At 44.1% G+C, this 18258-nt stretch overlaps 1 protein-coding gene across 2 annotated transcripts in view; it reads right to left on the reverse strand.

Annotated features, from left to right (window-relative positions):
• RBPJ (recombination signal binding protein for immunoglobulin kappa J region) overlaps positions 1–6347 on the reverse strand; it is a 64530-nt gene extending 58183 nt beyond the window's left edge. For both annotated transcript variants that reach the window (XM_075709183.1, XM_075709182.1), the window contains exon 1: positions 6319–6347. In XM_075709183.1, coding sequence (XP_075565298.1) covers positions 6319–6338 — 20 coding nt within the window. In that variant the 5' untranslated portion in view covers positions 6339–6347. The remainder of the gene's footprint in view (positions 1–6318) is intronic.
• Between the last annotated feature and the right edge of the window lie 11911 nt (positions 6348–18258).

The following is an 18258-nucleotide window of genomic DNA, read 5'->3' on the forward strand; positions in this document are numbered from 1 at the left end:
TTCCATATTATTTCCCTGCCTCATATAATCTTATTAATTATTGCAATTATGTTCAAGACAAGTATGAAAAGTGTACAATATTAGAACATTATAAGCATTTCCACATAAAAGTTTAGTAAGATCTAGAATATAATTTTACACCTGTAATTATAAACTTGCCTTGAAATACTATAGACTTAGAAGGCATATCCATTTGAAAACAGAATTAAGATTTTATCTGAAAAGACAGCTCATGACGTCTACCTTTTTCCCTTCTTCACGTAAATATAGCAAAAAATAAGCAACTCTCTTAAAGCAGGCAGACACTACAATTGCTCAATTTTTAAAAAATATTGGAACAACGTAAATTAAAAAAAAAAAAATCCACTTAAAAGTACACCTTCCCTGTGAAACACTCTTGGGAGGCAGTGATTCTGCACATTACAGTGCCATATAGGTCAGCTCATAACATGCTCTACAATTAACATCCAAAGAATTTAGGGTGGCAAGTATTACAAACATACAAAAGATGTCCTGAAACTTTGAAATTCTGCTGACATGATTTGCTCTCCAAATGTGAAACTAATATTTTGCATAAACTATATTCTTCATTCCCAACAGAGATTAAAATGTATTGCATAAGATAGAATACTTGCTTGTATTAAATATATATTTTACAACTCTAAAATTACAATTTCTCTCTTCAGTTTTATCTAAAAACAAACACAGTGTAGGTATGTATTGCACCTTAACTGCACTCTTCATCAAAAATGAGTTACTAACTATGAAGCCTTTTTTTTCCAAAGTATTTGCCCGTGAAGGCACCACAAGTCCTTTAGCAAGGCTTTATAAGTAGCTATAGGCTACTTCAGCTCCTTTTCACATTCTTTTTAAATATAGAAATTGCTTAAGTTAAAAAAAAAAAAAATTAAAAACAACCCTAGAATGAATTATTCCTGCAAAGTAGAAATTAGCAAGTCAGATGAAAGAAACTCTCTCTCATTCACAAACCCATGATCATTTATGCAATTCATAGTACGGAATAGCATACTTGGAGAGCTATCTCTACAAACAGTTATCAGCAAAGGATATTGCCTTTTAACTAGCAGTAAAAAACGCACGCATATTATGCCTAATAAAACAGTCTACAGATTACTTCTGGAGAAATCAAGCTATAAAAAGATTATTTTCAAATCATTATTTCAAATTATTTTCAAAAGATTATTTTCTTTGTGCTCTATATCAACCAGAGTAAGTCAGAAATGACAAAGAGCTACTTAATACAGTGAATAAAAAAATGAAAGCAAATAAAATCCAAATCAAGAGCTTAACTTCATAAAATTGCTCCTACTGAAACTACAAAAGGTTAAAAGAATATTTGCAAGCATCTCAGAAGACTCATTCAAGAATACAGTGCTCACAAAGATTTCCCAACAGCCAGACTTAAGAAACTGACATGCTCCTTGATAATGATTTAAATGTTAGTCACACAAAACCATCTACTCATTTGATTGTAAACGAGTTTTTCCCAACCTTTAACACTCATCATGTGCATATACACAATAGCTGTAGTTATGCTATTACTCAAATCTTAATAAGCACTACGCTTAAACCTCCAGTAAAAACTGTAGCCTGAAGATCCCATCCTTGAATTCTATTCCTATAGTCTATATAATCCTGCTTCCACTCCTTGAACTTCACTGAAACCATTCTCACGAACATCTCTTGCAGCCTAACCCTATGGTAAGGCTCAGAATCAATATGTAATTCTTACCTTCCTAGACCTGTCAATCACCCAAGATCTACCAACAATGCTTCTTTTCCGGAAATATTCTCTCTGGTTTCCTTGGTATTGTTGCTCTCATGATTCATCCCTTACCACTCTAATTGTTCTTTCAGTGTATCCTCCTGAAGGAGCCTCCTCATTCACCTGTACTATTTTATGAATCATTTAATAAGTTTCTGTCTTGCATCCCTTTCCGTTCTCCTTCACTTTATCCAGGGCCAGGATTCAAATTCGACTATTAACTCCTTGCCATTAATCAGAAACATACTTTCTACTTCATATCTCCTGTGTTTGTCCAAGCTAACACCTCAGCTTGTGTGTGTCTTTCTCCGTACAGATGCCTCACTATCAGCTCAGTCTCAGCATAGACAAAACACAGGTCTTACTCCTTCTATCATTGCTTCAGTCTCCTTTCCACCACTGCAGGTCATTAACTTTCAGGACTCTTAACTAAGCATCAGCCCTCAAACCATGGTTCTCTATAGGTCCTAGAAATAACCTGGTTTTGAGATCCCAGAGATGCCCTCACATCACAAAGACATGCCTTTTTTATCCTGTGACCGCAGCACTTCACATCTGAATTAGTGAAGTATCCTTCTTCATCTTTCGAAGTCCAGAGTTGACCCTGTTCTATTTATTCTGAACATTCCCCTCTAGGTAACTTTTTTAGCCTAAGGTCAGGTCACACAAGTCTTCCCCCCGCCCCATCTCCTGAGCAGCATCTGCTTCACTCTCTACTTCAAGACTCTTACTGGTCAATGTCCTCATCCTAAAATTACTAATCAGGATGTAGATGAGGTTAAAGTTTCAATAAACTGTTACATTTTCATCTCTGAACATGTCTTCTGTTGCCCTCGTGGTTGGGAGAGCTCCACAAAGCAGTACCTTCTTTCAAAAACCTCCTACAAGTTTTTCCATAGTTCTCATTAAAAACAAACAAACAAAAGGACCAGATGGCTGGCACACCTAGACCACTACACTGAAATTCACTGCGCTGATGCCAAACATTTTCCTGTGTCATCACAGATCTGATGTGTCTTCCCTTACCCTTAAATCATTTAGTATTCTGGGTCAGGGAACACCTCTTAACCACAGAACTTTGGGATGACTAATTCAGACACATAACTTAAACAGTCTGATACTTAGAAAAGCATTACTAAAACAATTTTCTACTTTACAGTGCCTGTGGAAAACACCATACCAGTGATAAGCCCACTCAGTTATTTTTGTCTTTTTCAAGACTTCTCAACCTGTTTGAAAAACCATCAAATACTATATTGTATACTACTACTTCAGAGGTTTTCACTGCTAATCAAGTACTCAAGCCTATGTCTAGCATTTATCATTTTTATCTGCCCTTTCTAAATTTTGTTCACTTGTTTACTGGTATAGGAATATTTACAAGGGTTCTTTGCAATGGCTTCTTGCATTATTTTCTTGTATTTTAAAGATCAGGTTGTCCCAGGCTACCAAGAAGACACTCCACAGTTCATGTCATTTTAAAATGACACAAAATTAAGTTCTTAGGATTAGAAAATCTCTCTGTCATGGGGTTGTATTAGGCCTAGCACAGCAATTTTCAAACTAATTTAGGCCTACAGGTGTTTTTGTAGTATCAGTAATTATTTAAAATAGTGTTTTCCACTCAAAACGTGCTTCTCTAATTAAATAATATTTTCATTAATTTTGTGATCTTAAAAAGATGAGTTTCGCTAAACCATTCACAAGCAAAAACAAAAATACTCCACAAAACCCCAAAATACTATGCTATTATCCCAACCATAAATTAGCCACTTCATTTTAAATAATAGTTCAAATAGTTAATAATTCATTTTCAGTTACTTGTTTCATGTTTCTGTGTACTTTCTCATTATATCTAGTTCTGCCACTGTGCAATTTAGGTTCAGTCGTACCGTGCACACAAGCAATTTTGATCAAAACATTCTTTGCAATGCAAGTAGTGGGAGTGTGCCACATGCTGCAAACAAGAAACTGGTAATGTACTCTGACTGCCCCCCCAAAATTACCGCAGTAAATTTCTACTATTCCATTCCAACACAGCATAAACCTATGCGCCATCATTTAGGCTTAGGCATACAGTTTTCACAGGAAAAATTGTGTATTTACATTCAGCTTACATGGATGGCAGAAAAGCTTTATCTCAAAGTTTGAGCACCCATAGAACTGCAAGCTGCCCATTAAAATATGACGTGGTATTTGGGTACTACATTCTTCAGTTACAGCTTTTTGATTTCAAGCACTTTTTTCCTACGCAAGTCAGCTTTTACAGAACAGTCTAGAAAGAAAACTGTCTTTACTATTTTGAAAAAAAATTCAGCTACTGGAATATCGTCAATTTTTAATGCTAATACATACAGACAACTCAGCATCAGAGCTGTACTCCAAAACCAGGTCATATAATAAAATTAAAAAAAAAAAAAAAAAAAAAATCAGGCTCCTTAATGTAATCTAACTATAACATTAACCAAAGTTAACACACTTCATTTTACCAATACTAAAATTATAAGAAACACAATAAGAAAACAAGACTACTTTTTCAGAGAATTATTCAACTTACAGGTTTTGAACAATAAATTTAGCACTGAAATCCTAAACTCTTTTTTCACTCTTGTTAAAATGCTATTTTTTCTAATGCACAAATTATTTGATCATTTATTTAAATAAAAAAATACAGTTGTTGTTGTCAACATTTTAACAGATCTCCGAGAAGGATAAAAGTAGCGTCACAAACATGAGAACATTCTCACAAACCTGTAATAATCAATAAACAAAAGGAAATGAAGCCCAAATATTCAGATGAGTAAACTAACAGAAACGTGGAAAAACTTCATCACTAGAGCGCAGACTAATACTTATAGCAAACTTTAAAAGCGTTTGTTCCCTTCTTTCAACTCTAACCTCTAAAATAGTACACTCCAGGAACCATAACAAACAAGACCAGCTTCCCTAAAGAACATTTAATTGGGAAAACGTGTATGAGCCACAAGATGCCTTTATCAGGAGAGAAATCAAGCAAAAGCTTCGATTTAGTTTTCAACAAGAGTGAGGAATTGGAAACACTACTGCAGCCAAACAAAACAACAAAATACCATAATGCTACCTTCTCCATGAGAACAAAAGCATCAACCACCAACTCCACCCCACCCCCAAGCAGGCTGTTGCTCTCTAACCACAGAGCCAATGCTGTAGACAATGTAATCCCACAGGGAAGACAGAAGGTCACAGACACACTGTGAAATCATAAAATAAGGTCCACGTTTTAGAAAGACACAGCAGTACTTTCACCAGTCAAGATTTCATTTGGAACAAACAGGTGGAGCATAGAAACAGGCTGTTCTTCTCTTGACTGTCCCTTCCCTCAGCACACAGAGGGAGGTCACGCGTGCTCTGTGCAGTCCAAAATTAAGGACGCGGCGCTTACAATAAGCAGCACAATTCAAGATGTGGTGAAGATGGCAATATGCAATGTAACACTGCAGGTGAGATTGCATACTGTACACCAGCAGTGGATCTGTTATTATTCATCAGCTGTAGGTGGCTAAGAGGGTGTCACTTATTACAGTGACACAAGCTGCAGCTGGCTAGCCATGATTAAGTATTACCCAGTGCAGCTGAAAGGGATGGCAACTATCATTCATTATGATCCAGCGTGGCTTAGTAGGGTGGGGAGGCTGCTACCCTTCACTGCAACGCAATATTAGGAGAAAGGCAGCTAAAACTCAACAAAGCCTCGGGAATGGTGCACAGGGAGGAGAGAAAGGGAACCTCAGCCCCCCGCCCCCCCACCCCCAGCCTGAGAGAACGGGTGTCCTGCTAGCAGGGGTGGAGAGCCCGACCGCGCTCGGCGCGACCGGGAGCGCTCCAGAGCGGACAGTGACAGAGCCGCCCCGCTCCGCAGCCCGGGCCGGGGGCCTCCAGCCGGCCCCCGCCGTGCGAGGGGGGCTGCGGCAGAGCAGGAACACCGCGCTCAACTTCTCCCAACCACAGGAGCAAAAGCCTTTGTCCGAGCGCTGCCGGTCTGCGGCCGCGGGAGCCCGGGGGTCCCCCGCCTGCGGCAGGACGGGCCGGGTCGACAGAGGCGGGGGAACGGCCTGCGCCAGCCCTGGGCGCCCTCCCGGCCGGGCCCCGCTGCCCTCCAGGAAGCCCTCGCAGAGGGACCCCCTCCGGAGCAGCCGGAACGAGCACTGACCCTGCACGGCGTCCCGACCCCTGTGCCCGTGCGGAGAGGAGGAGAGCAAAGGAAGCGCCCAGCCCTGCCGGCACCAGCGCGCCGGGGGGGCCGCCGCAGAGCCCGGCCGCTGGCGGCCCGTCACCCGGGGCGCGGGGGGCCTCCTCCCGCCTGCCCACCCGGGGGGGACCCCAGCCCCCCGGGGTTTGCCCCTCGGGGCCTGCCCCCGGGCCGTCCGGAGGGCAGCCCCCACTTCCCCACAGCGGCGGCAGAGGCGCCGACGGGCGGGAGCCGGGCGGCCGGCGCCCCGGCACCCCAGAAACAGGCGGCTCCCGGCGCGGCGCTGCGAACCCCCCGCACTCACCCTGTCACAACAGGCGCCATCTTCCACAAACTCTCGCCAAAACTCCTACTCTCGCGAGAGCGCCCCCCTCCCCGGGCCCGGAGCGCGCCTGCGCGGGCCCGTGAGACACGCGCGGGGCGGGGGGGGGGGGGGGGCGGCGCGCGCCGCCCACTCAGCGGCGGGGCTCTCCCCTCAGACACAACAGCCCGGGCGTGGGAACCGCGCCGCTCTCGCGAGAGCTGCCCCGCGCGCCGCGCTGCCCGCCGGCCGGCGGCGCCCCGCTCTCGCGAGAGCCGAGCGCGCGGGGGGGAGCCGAGGGATTCCCTCTGCCCGCTCGCGCGTCCCGCTCCGGCGCCTTCCCCCGCCGGCGGGGAGGGGAGGGGCGGGGCGGGGCGACGCGGGGGGCGGTGGGGGGGGGGGGAGAAACCACTCGGGGCGTGGAGGGAGGTGGGCGGCGGCTGCAGCGCGCGGGGTTGGCCGGCAGCGTCGGCGGGGGGGAACTCGCGGCCGCCGCCGCCTCCTCTCCCACCCCCCCGCGGGAAGCGCGTGTGGGGCCGCCCGCCTCGTGCTGCCCCTGGGCCCGGCACATGCGCGGCCTCGGCGGGCCCCGGGCTGCCCCGCCGCCTTCCGCCGCCCCGCGGGGGCCCGGGCCGGACCCGTGCGGGCCCCGGCGGCAGCCCCGGCGGCGTGGCTTCCCCTGGCCGCCCCGGCGGCGTCGCTTCCCCTGCCCGCCCCGGCCGGGCCCCGCGGGGCCTGCAGCCCGCTGTGGGCCCTGCCAGCAGGGACGCGGGGCCTCCATCGGCGGCGGGGGAGGTGCGGTGGGCACCGGGGCGTGCTCGGACGACGGAGAAGTTTTTCTCCCCGGTGTAGGACGAGTATCCTCTCAGGAGTTCAGGCCGGAGCTTTTGTGGAAGGTTTGGCAATAAGCGACGTGCCTGCGCTGTCTGAATCGCTGCACCCGTGCAAAACCAGACCCGAGGCGGTCACTGCTGGGCAGCTTGGGTGTCTGACCAGAGCTGCGAAGAAAGTCAAAGCCCACCGGCGGGAGGTAACCTGTACCATTGCTTTTGGTAGCTCTGTCAGGCAGTACGGACCAAGCACTTTTTCACTCCTGTTTATTGAGTTTAAAAATTAATTCATACAGAGCTCGGAAACCAGTGGGAAACGGAAAAGAAATTATTTTCCAAACAGTGAATAAAAGCTAACAGTAGGAGGCTGGGATCTAGAGGCACAGCTATTAGAAAGGTCTGTTGGATTTCTTACGCAGAAATGTTACATCGCTTTTTTTGAAAAATCGGTTTGAACTGAAAAGCCTGTTGTCATGATTTTGTTGTCAGCAGCAACCAAAACGCTTGAGATAGATAGATACATATGTTTAGCAAACAAAAATTGTTGAGACTTCTAAGGCTCCACCCGATAAAGCGAACCTTGTGGTGACCTCTCTGATAGACTGCTGAATATAGGCGTGCAAACAGAAGGTACCTGCAAAACAAAATTGCCTGGATATGCTCCAACGTTTTGACAGAACAAAAAAAGAAGACCCTGATTTTGGATTAATTTAACACCACTACCCTTTCAAGGTGAGGGTCTGATCATCCATTAGGAGACCGCGTTTGAAAACTAATCCTTTTACCTCATGGATTCTGTCCTGTCTGTTCAACTTCCTTTATGTCTTTAGTATAATATGTCACTCTAACTTCAAGCACAAATGCAACATTGATTTAAAGATCCACTGAGATTCCAAAACCCACATCATTTTTATTACTTCACCTCCGTACCTCTGCTGTCTCCCAAATCAGGAAAAAAGATAACATTTCAGTAAGCCCGTGAATATGATTTTGGGTTTCTCTCCCACATACGCTCTCCGCTGCTAATACTAATTCAATGAATAATGTCTCAGATGAGTAAAATCATGTTTAAAAAGATGGCTTGGCAACAGTGTTCGCTGAAATTCTACTCACTGTACAAACAGCTATTGTTTGCTATCATTAGGGGACTTTCCCCATCATGATTTCTCCCTCCTCATTAGATACGAAAGGACTTTGATTGGCTCCCTCATAGGTGCAGTTCTCGGCAAAAGCACAATGCATACTGGAAATCCTCTGTATTGTTTGCAAAGAGCAACTCATAATCCCTTTGGAAATCTCTTCCTAAAAACATCTTCTCTCTTTTTTTTTTTTTTTCTTCTCCCAAGGCTAAAGAATGATCTCAGCTCATGCTAGCTCTGTTGCATTAAGAATGGTTTCTGGATATTTGCCACGGACTGTCTCTAGATGGTCATTTTCTGGGGCCCCTCTTTTAGTGTGTTTTGAATCAAACTGGAAAATCTAAAAATATAGTACACAATAATCTGCAGTGTCTAGACTCTTAATATTTTACAAAGAAGGCATTTTGATTAATAACCAGATTAATTGGATACTAGAGCAGGTATATTATTTTGAAGAAGTAGTAATTACAGAAACTATTGTAGTCCTTTCCGTCACTGACAGAGGTACATTATAAAACAAATTTAACCATTGAATTTTTTTTTTTCCTTTTTGATTATAAACAATCTGTAGTTCAAAAGGCCAGGAATACTATTCAAATCAAAAACAATAGCCTGAAATTATGTGAGTAGCCGGTGGAAGGAAAGATAATAAAACCACAAAGGGTTTTTTGATATTGTTCATGAATTGAATTTTCTTCGTGCTGCTAAAAGGTTGTATTTCACATAGGAGAGTGTGACCAATTCCTGTTGACTTTATTGGAAACTGAAAGCATCAAGTACCTCGGGGAATTAGGCCCCACTTTCTGGTCTGTAATGAATGTAAACGCTTCCAGAGCTGAGGTAGAAAAACAAATTTAAATATAAGGTTTGCACCATTTAAAATTCTGTGTTTGCTATGCAAATTGGTAGTTTGACTTTTTGATTTAAGCCCTGCTGAGGTTGGTAGAAGGGTTCTGAATCAGGCCTGTCGCTTCAGAAGCGATTTGGAGCAGCACAGCTTGGAGGTGCCTTTGAAGGGCGTGATTTCAACAAGTGCTGGGCTTCACTCTTTTTCCAAGCAGACGGTCTGCTGGGTGACTCCAGCTGAGTGCTCAGAATCATTAGCAGCCTTTGAAAACAGAAGGCTGTTAAAGAAGGAGATCCAGTTTACTCTCACTTGTAAACTGGGGGACAGGACCACCTCCTGCTTCTTTGGATTCACTGATGTGCAGATGTGGACAGAGCCAGGTCTGTGCTAAGTTGATGCCAGCAGCTTCATTTGGGAATTCACACAGTTCACCCGTCCTGGCAGGATCTTACTTTGGGTGGCAAGAGGAGAAAAGACAGGGAGCCTAGCAAGAGCCCACAGAATCATTAGGGATCGGGCCCTCTATGTGGACGGGGAGGAGGTCTTTTGGCCCGGAGTTTTGTCTCACCGATGGTGCTGAAGGAGCTGCCAGCCAGTGGAGCACGAGCAGCCCAGCTTTGGAGCAGAAGAGCAGGCGGGAGTGCTGCATACAAGATGTGATAACTGGGCTGAAGATTTCAACAGCTGGTTTGACCAGTCCGGACCAAACTTTCTCCAGCTCAGCCTTGGCTCTGGGCTTCCCCTAAGCTCATTCCTTTGGGCACAGCACTAGCTAACATACTGTCTGGCTTCTCGTTTGGCAACTGCCTCCCATCTCGCTGGCGTGGAGAAAGATGAGAAGACAACAGACCTGCACTCATTTGTGCAGAAGCACCCCATGTCTCTTATGTGCTTAGCACAAGCCTGTAAGAAAAAGACACGCAAGGGGACAAGAGTCCCCTTCCCAGCTGAGTGTTTGTAAAAAGTAACTCGTAGCGTGTCTTGTAAAATCCTAGCTATTTATAAAATCCAGTGACCTTAAAAAGCAGGGTAGGTAGTAGAACCACACAATTATCTGAATCTTCATTATAAGCAGCAGGTTTATCTCAAGATGTTGCCATTTGTATCTGATGGTGTAAATCGGACATTCTAGTAGTAGGTACTGTGATACAACCCTGCTGGAATTTTACAAGCACAGGATGTACAATGTGGTTTAACCGCGTGTCTAGGAAAGAAAATAAACAGGCAGTTGCCCACAGAACATATCTTACATCTGAACGTCGGTGTATATGCCAACAAAAGTTATCGCTTCAGCTGCTGGCTGGACAACTCGATGTCAGAAGTGCCTCTGCTGTTTGAAATGGAAGCTATTGTTCAACATAGCTCACAGGATTTGCAGCGTTGTCTTGAGGATGATAGGGATAAAGGATCGGCTAGTTAGCAATCTGCAGCAGGAGCGTTGTTAAATAGTTTTCACTTGTGTGTCACAACCTCAGAGAGGACGATATCGCAAAGAAAAATCTGAATCTGCATCTTTATGCCAGTTAAGGCGTAAGTATGCCTTAGTGTGGTGGTTCCCAAAAGCTACAGTCGAGCTTGGGCCTCACTCTAGTGTGCCTTGCAAACAAGTAGAGTCCCTTCACAGAGCATTTTTATAATGTAAAGGCAAGATGCAAGAAGTGAGTATAGTAAACAATAGGAAGGAAGAGGGGGAGGGAAGATGAGGTTAACAGTAATAACATCATGTGGTTATGTAGGTTAACAGTGTGAACAGCATGATGACTGAGTTCTGTAACCTCTTATTTTTAAACACTTTTCTAGAACACAGTTAAGACACATTGCATTGTATTAAATTTTGCTCCTCGCCCTACCCCAGAAAAGTATCTTCAGTTACTTTCCATTAGGTGAAGTTTTCCTTCTGTTTGTGTGTAAACTATCCTGCATCTCTCTTCTCCTTAGTTTTACTGAGCCCTTCAAAGAAACAGCTATCCACCTCTGAACCCCTCTTACACAGCGCTCCTCCCCACTCGTGCGGATGGTGGCTGTCCACCAGCTACGTGTGGCACCAGGTTCCTCCCTTAGCCCTGCTCTCCACACACAGCCCTCTTCTGCAGCAGCGCTGTCTGCACCGTGGCTGGTGCCATCAGCCTCCCCGTCCTCGGGGTGCCCCTGCAGGTACCACCAGACTTCAGCGAACCTGCGATTCAGCTGGAGAGTAAGATGTCCCGGAGGCTGGCAGAGCCTGCCCACCGCCCACCAGCTACCTCCGGCCCCTGCACCCCGGCATTCGCCACCGCAGACGCCGGTGGAGCGGAGATTCGCGGGGCCGCACCTTGGTGCTGCCGGGAGCATGGCTCCCGCGCCGCCCTGACCTCGTGCCACGGTTAGCGTGTGTACCCACCAAACCAGTTCTAAGATTAAACTGCAGTACGCAGGATTACAAAGTCGTTACTGACAAGGAGTACAGCAGGATAAACTCTGTCAAAATCTCCTTCTCCCGCACTTCCAAAACATGCTAGAGAAGATACAGCTCCTTTTCAGCCTATCTGCTCCCTGTGGGACTGACTTTGAGCAGAGTATGCCAAAGGAAATTAGTTGCATCCCAGTGAAATCAAGAGGACAGGAAAGACTGAACTAGTCGGTTAGACTGTGAATTATCACAAGTAATTAACAAAGGAAAAGGAAGATTTAAAGATTATGATATGGCTCCACATGTTTTATTGATTTTATTCATATATAAATACAAATTGAATTTGCAATGCTACAGTTTTGAACAAATGTGAAAACAGATGTCTTTGTGCAGAAAAAACTATTTAACCAGAGCTGCTGTCGCAGTTCTGTTGTTTTCAGGATGTGTATTAGTTTACCATCTACACTGCCAGAGGCGTGCTCACACCCAAGCCTGTAATTTGGTGACTGAGTTAGAGCTGATTTTTTTCAGCTAGTCTGCTCTCCCATTCATGAGCCTCTTTGAGAAGAAGTATGCTGACATGCTTCACCTTTACCTGCAAGTAAAATGTGTTTTTGGAAAAGCCTCCAAAGAATGAAAACTCATTTGGTTTGACAAAACACGAGAGAAGCCCACAGTTTTGATTATACACATTTTTCTGCTGGATATAGTGCTTAAGGGAATTTCAGACTAAGTGTAACAAGGTACAAAAAAAGAGCTCAGCAGCCTCCTCTAAAAGAAAGCCACAAACTGCACATAACCCCTTGATAAAACTACCACTAAAAACCTATTTGACATTATAAACCAGCCCATTTTTCTATGTACTAGGAAAGTCCAGGTCCCAGTCATAAGCACACGCTACGTCGAATGGGAAGAAATATAGACAGAAATCCTTAACCTGTAATTCTACATACAAATATGTGCACGCAGGAATTTTCCTGGTTATGGGTAGAGAGAGGAGTTAGGAAGTTAATTGCTTCACAAAAAGTATAAAGCTAGGTACCGCGTAAACACTATTTGGAGAATTTAGTGACGGTTAAGCCTCATGCTGGTCCTATATGAAGAAGTTAAACTAATTTTGTGTGTTTAGTGGCTTACAGAGGCTGTCCGTGGCCTCAGGCTGTGAATATAATACTTGGTTTTGGGCTGTTTGTTTAAAACATTGAGGAAGCTATACATGCCTGAAACAGAAGATGTTTTAAATTCATCTAAAGGCATGGTCAAAGAACACGTAATCCTAAAAAATAATTATCTTGTAATACTGCCATGTTGATACCTATTTTAACTATTTCTTTTGTCAAGAACAGTTGCACAAATTCTAGTTGTTGTGGACTTAGTCTAACTTTCATACCACTCTCATTTTGAACCTCTGCTGTTCTGTAGCCCATTTTCCATAATCCTCATCCTGAAAAAAGAAAGGCTGTTTGTGGCAGTAATTAATGAAAATAAATTCCATTCAAATTGCCTGAGAATATTTCATTGCTCAGATCCAGGGTGGCTGACACTTATGAGTAAAATAACCTTTTGAATTTTTTCCTTTTAGGGGATTACACGTGACCTTTTAATGCTAAAGTTCATTAGTGCTTGGATATCATATTGATGAGCTTTGTATAAATGAATGGATGAACAAATAAGTCATAACTAAGGTAATAAGCTTATAGCTGTTATGGAGGTAACTGACAACATGTCATGGATGCTAATTAATTGAAGAATTTCTGTATAATTTCATTTATTGTCAGTCTCAGTTCAGAATTCACTCTCTCTCCTTTAATCTTAACAAGCGGTGTTTCATTTTTAATGTTCCAGACAGCTGTATCTTTTTCTAGAAATCCAGATATCCAGCCATTCTTATTACTCATGGCTTCATTATCAGTTTGTTTTTCTGCTCATTACTGGCACTGACCTTGCCAAGAGCTAAGCACATGCATAATTTTACTCATGCGATTAGACTCATTAACGCTAATGGGATTAGTCAAGAAAGTAAAGCTACTTCTGTTTAAGTGTTTGTCATTTGAGGTAGTGTGACTAGAAGCAAGATCAGGAAAGTCTGGAAGGAATTCAGACTGAACAATGATTTTCATTAAAAGTCATATAAAGAGAAATTCAAACATTTTTCCCTTGACCCAACCGTGATGGGTGATGAACACAAGGTGGTTTCACACTGGAGGCGAACAGGGATTTTCTAACATTGTTTTTTCTTCAGAAGATGGGGGCTTGTTAAAACTGAAGCTGGTCTCAGCAAACTTTACCAGCTCATTTCTCAAGTCTAGGATGAAGTTTCTAAATGAAAGATAATGAGAAATACACACCCCAGCGACAGAGGCTGACTGTAATCTGATAGCAATGTCACGATGCTGCGACCTGGGAGACTTCAGATGTCCCCAGGAGTATTTCATTAATGTAGGGAGTCTGAGAGAGGCAAACCCAGGACAGGTTTCCCCTGCACAGAAAGAGGGAGAGTGCTCTGAATTAAACAATGTAAAGGTGTCCCCTCTCTCAGAGGAATGGTCTGACAGTTTGGATGTGGGTTTATAGGTTGAGTATCTTGTGTGTGAAATCTTCAAGAGGTGTTTATGCCAGTATAGAGTGGGGAAAAAGCCTGAAGAGGTTCTGTGGAAAAAGAAATGCATTTCCTTGCCGTTACTCCTGCCCTACCTTTGTTCCTCATTTTGAGTGCTGCAAGTCTGTCATTATTTGACCTGCCAGCTGAAAGCCTCGCAGAAGCGTTATAGCAGCCAGAAATACAACGTTTAGAGCGCAGCTGGTTTTCAGCCCCTTTCTTTGACAGCCCTCTCGGTTGGGGCTGGGAGAGGAGAGGCAGGGAGCAGTTATTCCATCCATCCCAAGGAAGTTCCCTTCTGGACCGTGAGGACAATTTTATGGCAATTGGTAACACAGGCCAAACATACAGTGGATGATTATTAACTCTAACACACTATAACTGGTAATTTTGACCTCTGATGAGATACCCTATATACAATGAATTATAAAAAATCTGGCCTCTCACTCACAAAAACAAATACCAACTGCTCCGCTATCATTCTGAAGCAATAAATCTCCCGTGGCCTTGGAAAAAACCACCACTTGTGGACTTTCACCCATTTTATACCTTCCTTTCAAAACAAACCCTTATTTTGGTCCCTGATAAAAACGAATACAAATGACAATGAAAACTTATTAAAGCTACAGTAGATGCTATTTGTAGTCTAAAAGTTAAAATTCTTAGTTAATACTGACTTCTGTACCCTGGCTTTTCCTGGGCAGAGGTTAAAAACCCAGCAAATTCACCACTGCCGAGTCTAATATTGGGGGTGGTAGATATTTTTAAGTATTACTCACTTTTTTCTAGGAAAGCAACTGATCTATGCCCCAATGCACACAGTTCTATTAACGTTGGAAAGAGCCATGTGGTGTTCATACAGTGTTTAATCTCGATGAAGTCTCAGCACCCAAGGTTTTCTGATTAATGGCAGAGGAGGAAGACTGGAGCGACAGTTAGGGTTTCGCCGGTTTGTACTGTATATACAGCTGTTGCTGCGCAGGGGAGGGAAGCGCAGGGTCTGGCTGTCTGTTCCAAACAAAAAGAAATGGCACATGCTATTACTTCCAGATCATTGCAGTCCCTGCACTACCATCTGCTGGGGGTCAGAGCAGTTGTCCGGGTCGGCGTCAGTCATGCACAAACTCAATGCCTTCCACCGAGCTGCGCCCAGCAGTACATATTTACAAGAACAATAAAGCGAACCTGCTCCCTGGACACAGGCACCACAATGCTCCGTCACATTGGGAACAAAGGCGCACAACGAAAGTTGATATGCATTACAAAGGAGGTTCTCAGGGATCACAGCTTTGTGATTTCGGGCCGTAACACAAATTGAAGGGAAGAAAAACTGCCACCAATAAGCCCAAACCTAGTGATCATTGTATTTGTAATTGACGTAACATTGCTAAAAGGGTGCCTGGGTCTCTCTGTTTCCCCTTTCCGATTTACAAAGTCCTCTGTAGAAGATAGTTAAATGGGAAAAGCTTTGATGATAAACACTTGGATCTGTTATTCTGTAACAGCAGCAAGATGATCGCTGCCACTTACCCCAGCTTGTCTGTGTGTCTCTCTTTTTACAGGGCTTATGCCATGTGTTGGAGCGAGGTGCAGAGAGCCCTGACTGACGTAAACTGAACAGTTCCTGGAAACAGGAGGAGTACAACTGTGTCACTGTGATGTTGAAACCAAATGAGCAGTTTTAGCATCTCTTCGGCCCGAACAACAACTAGTGAGTAATGCATTTCTTTGCTAAAAACGGCTGCTTCAACACCACCAGTGTGACACATCGGGTGTTACTGGTAGGGTACTGCAAACCTTTCACTTAGTGCTGTTCTGCATCCTTAGCTGAAGATATGCACACAGATGTGACACCTTTGGTGCCTAGAACTGCAGGTGGGTCTTCTTGCTGTACATTAAGGCCTAGAGGTAAAGCACAACTTTTCGATCTGGGCTAGCTTGCTGCAGGGCTAAGTCCAATGTTTCTGTACTGCATCGCAAGGGAAGCAGGGGAGCAATGGAACCCAGTGCAAAGACGTCTGCATTGCTTGGGACAAACTCAGCAGAGTTTATTAGTTTGGTCTCAGTATCAGCACTGTTCATATAGGCAGCAGTGCCAGCATGGGGTGAGAGGAATGGGCAGCAGCCCTGGAAAGCTATGAAAAGGGCAGGTGGAGCTGGACCCAGAACATTTTTTAAGTGAGGCTCATTGCCAAATAACTAGAAAATGTGCTGTACTAGCAAAAACACATGAAGGACTGCTGTACTCCCTCTGTACTCCCTGCTTCACATAGCTGCAGTGTCTGTCACAGCACTACCACATACATAATCTTTGACATTTAATCTGGTAATTAGTCATTTTGGCACAAGCAAACCCAATCTTGTTAGGTCCTATCCTCAGTTGCTTTTTACTAAGCTCCACTCTGGGCATTTTTGCGTAAAGCCTCTTCAGTTCATGTAACGTTTGGCAGCCTTCTCGGGTGCTTTGCGTGAAACATAATATGGAAGAGAAGACCTCCAGGTAGCTGCACCCACATGCCTTCCAGACTCCACCTCCCCGTCCTTGCTGGCACCAGGACACCCCAGCTGCCGGAGCCGCAGAGCTGGTTCTGGAGCCTGCGGGGACATGCGGAGCAGCCTTTGCCGTGCTTCCTTGGAAAACGTCACCAGGCTTACTTACATATTTGTACTTGGAGGGCACTTGCCGTGAGCCATTCAGCACGGAGCTGAACTGCACAGGCTCAAACTGCAATTAGGCAGCCTTTCAGTGTCAGATCAGAACTAAAAGAAGGATTTTTTTTCTTTTTTTTAACAATCTAGTGCTGTGGAACTGAGTCTGAAGCAAAGTTGCAGAAGAGTAGTCAATGTATAGTTTAGATATGTATTAAAATGTATGTGAAGTGTAAATAACTTGATGTCTCTAATTTTGGAGAGGGGAAGGGAAGGGACGGGAAGCTGGCAGAGTGGCTCTCTCAGGACACTACTAATAAAACGAAAGGATAAAGGGCCTTTAACCTGTAGGTAATTGATGTAAATCTGCCCCAAATGTGACTGAAAGTCATTCCTATCAGTAGTCCAAGAGAAGTGATGTGTTGTCCTGTGTGTCTAGTCCAGAATAGACAGGTGCTGGAAATCGTCCCTTTTGGCACTTGCTTGCACCTGTGTTGGCAGCTTTATTCTAGCAGCCAGTGACTAGATTAGCATGGGGAATAGAGTGGGTTTCTCAGTCATCCTTCTGGACACAGTTCAGACATATTCTTCAAATAATGCTGGGGAAATTTAGGGCTAGTTTCATGTTTTCTGCAGATAACTAAGGGACTTCAGTATTCAGGAGATATTTTACAAGTCCTGTGTTCACTAACAAATGCAAAACACAAGAATAGATACATTCTGTCTAATAAAATAACTTTTCTGATAAAAATAAAGCTTTTACTAAGCGAGAAATGGAATAACCGTGTTGGTAGTCTCGTTCTATGGCACATTCCTGCTAAACCATGCTCTTTTATGGATTAGTCCCTCCTCCTCAACCATATTGTGGCATACCTAAAAGAAATGGTGCCCTAGATAAACTGTATTCTTAACTTCTGTTTTGTAAATCTGTCATTGTGTGAACAAAAGAATTCTGGGGTGTTTTTTTTGCCTAGATGAAATGAATTCATATAGTGCCCAGCCCAATGGGTATCCAGTTACGCATACAGCGTAAGGAGTCTAATGCTGAAACCACACAGCATCCAGGGACTGCACTGGAAACGTTTAGGTACTTGAGTGGGAGATGAGCTGTTGGGAAAATCTAGGCCAGAGTAACAGTTTTATTTTTCATATTGCCTCTTTACTTCATCAACATCACCCTTTATCTCTGAGGCTGCAGATAATGTTTTTATAAAGACCAGTTCTGCAAGTCACCAGGTCTCTGGCCAATACAAATTCAGTCCAGATCAGGCACAATGAAACATATATTGAATCAGCTAGAGCACATGGTATGTACACATAATGGCTGTTTATGCCAGCTTTATTCTTTGTGCTGCCTCAGTGACAACTATGGGAGAAGAGGTGGTATTTGATCAAACCTGAACTGCACAGAGGCAAGGCTTTGCTTTTTGAACAAATTTAATCTACTACCTTAAGCTGTACCAGTTGAGCACATTGCATCAAGAGGTGGT

The sequence above is a fragment of the Pelecanus crispus genome, chromosome 4, assembly GCF_030463565.1.
Source record: "Pelecanus crispus isolate bPelCri1 chromosome 4, bPelCri1.pri, whole genome shotgun sequence".
Classification (NCBI taxonomy): domain Eukaryota; kingdom Metazoa; phylum Chordata; class Aves; order Pelecaniformes; family Pelecanidae; genus Pelecanus; species Pelecanus crispus.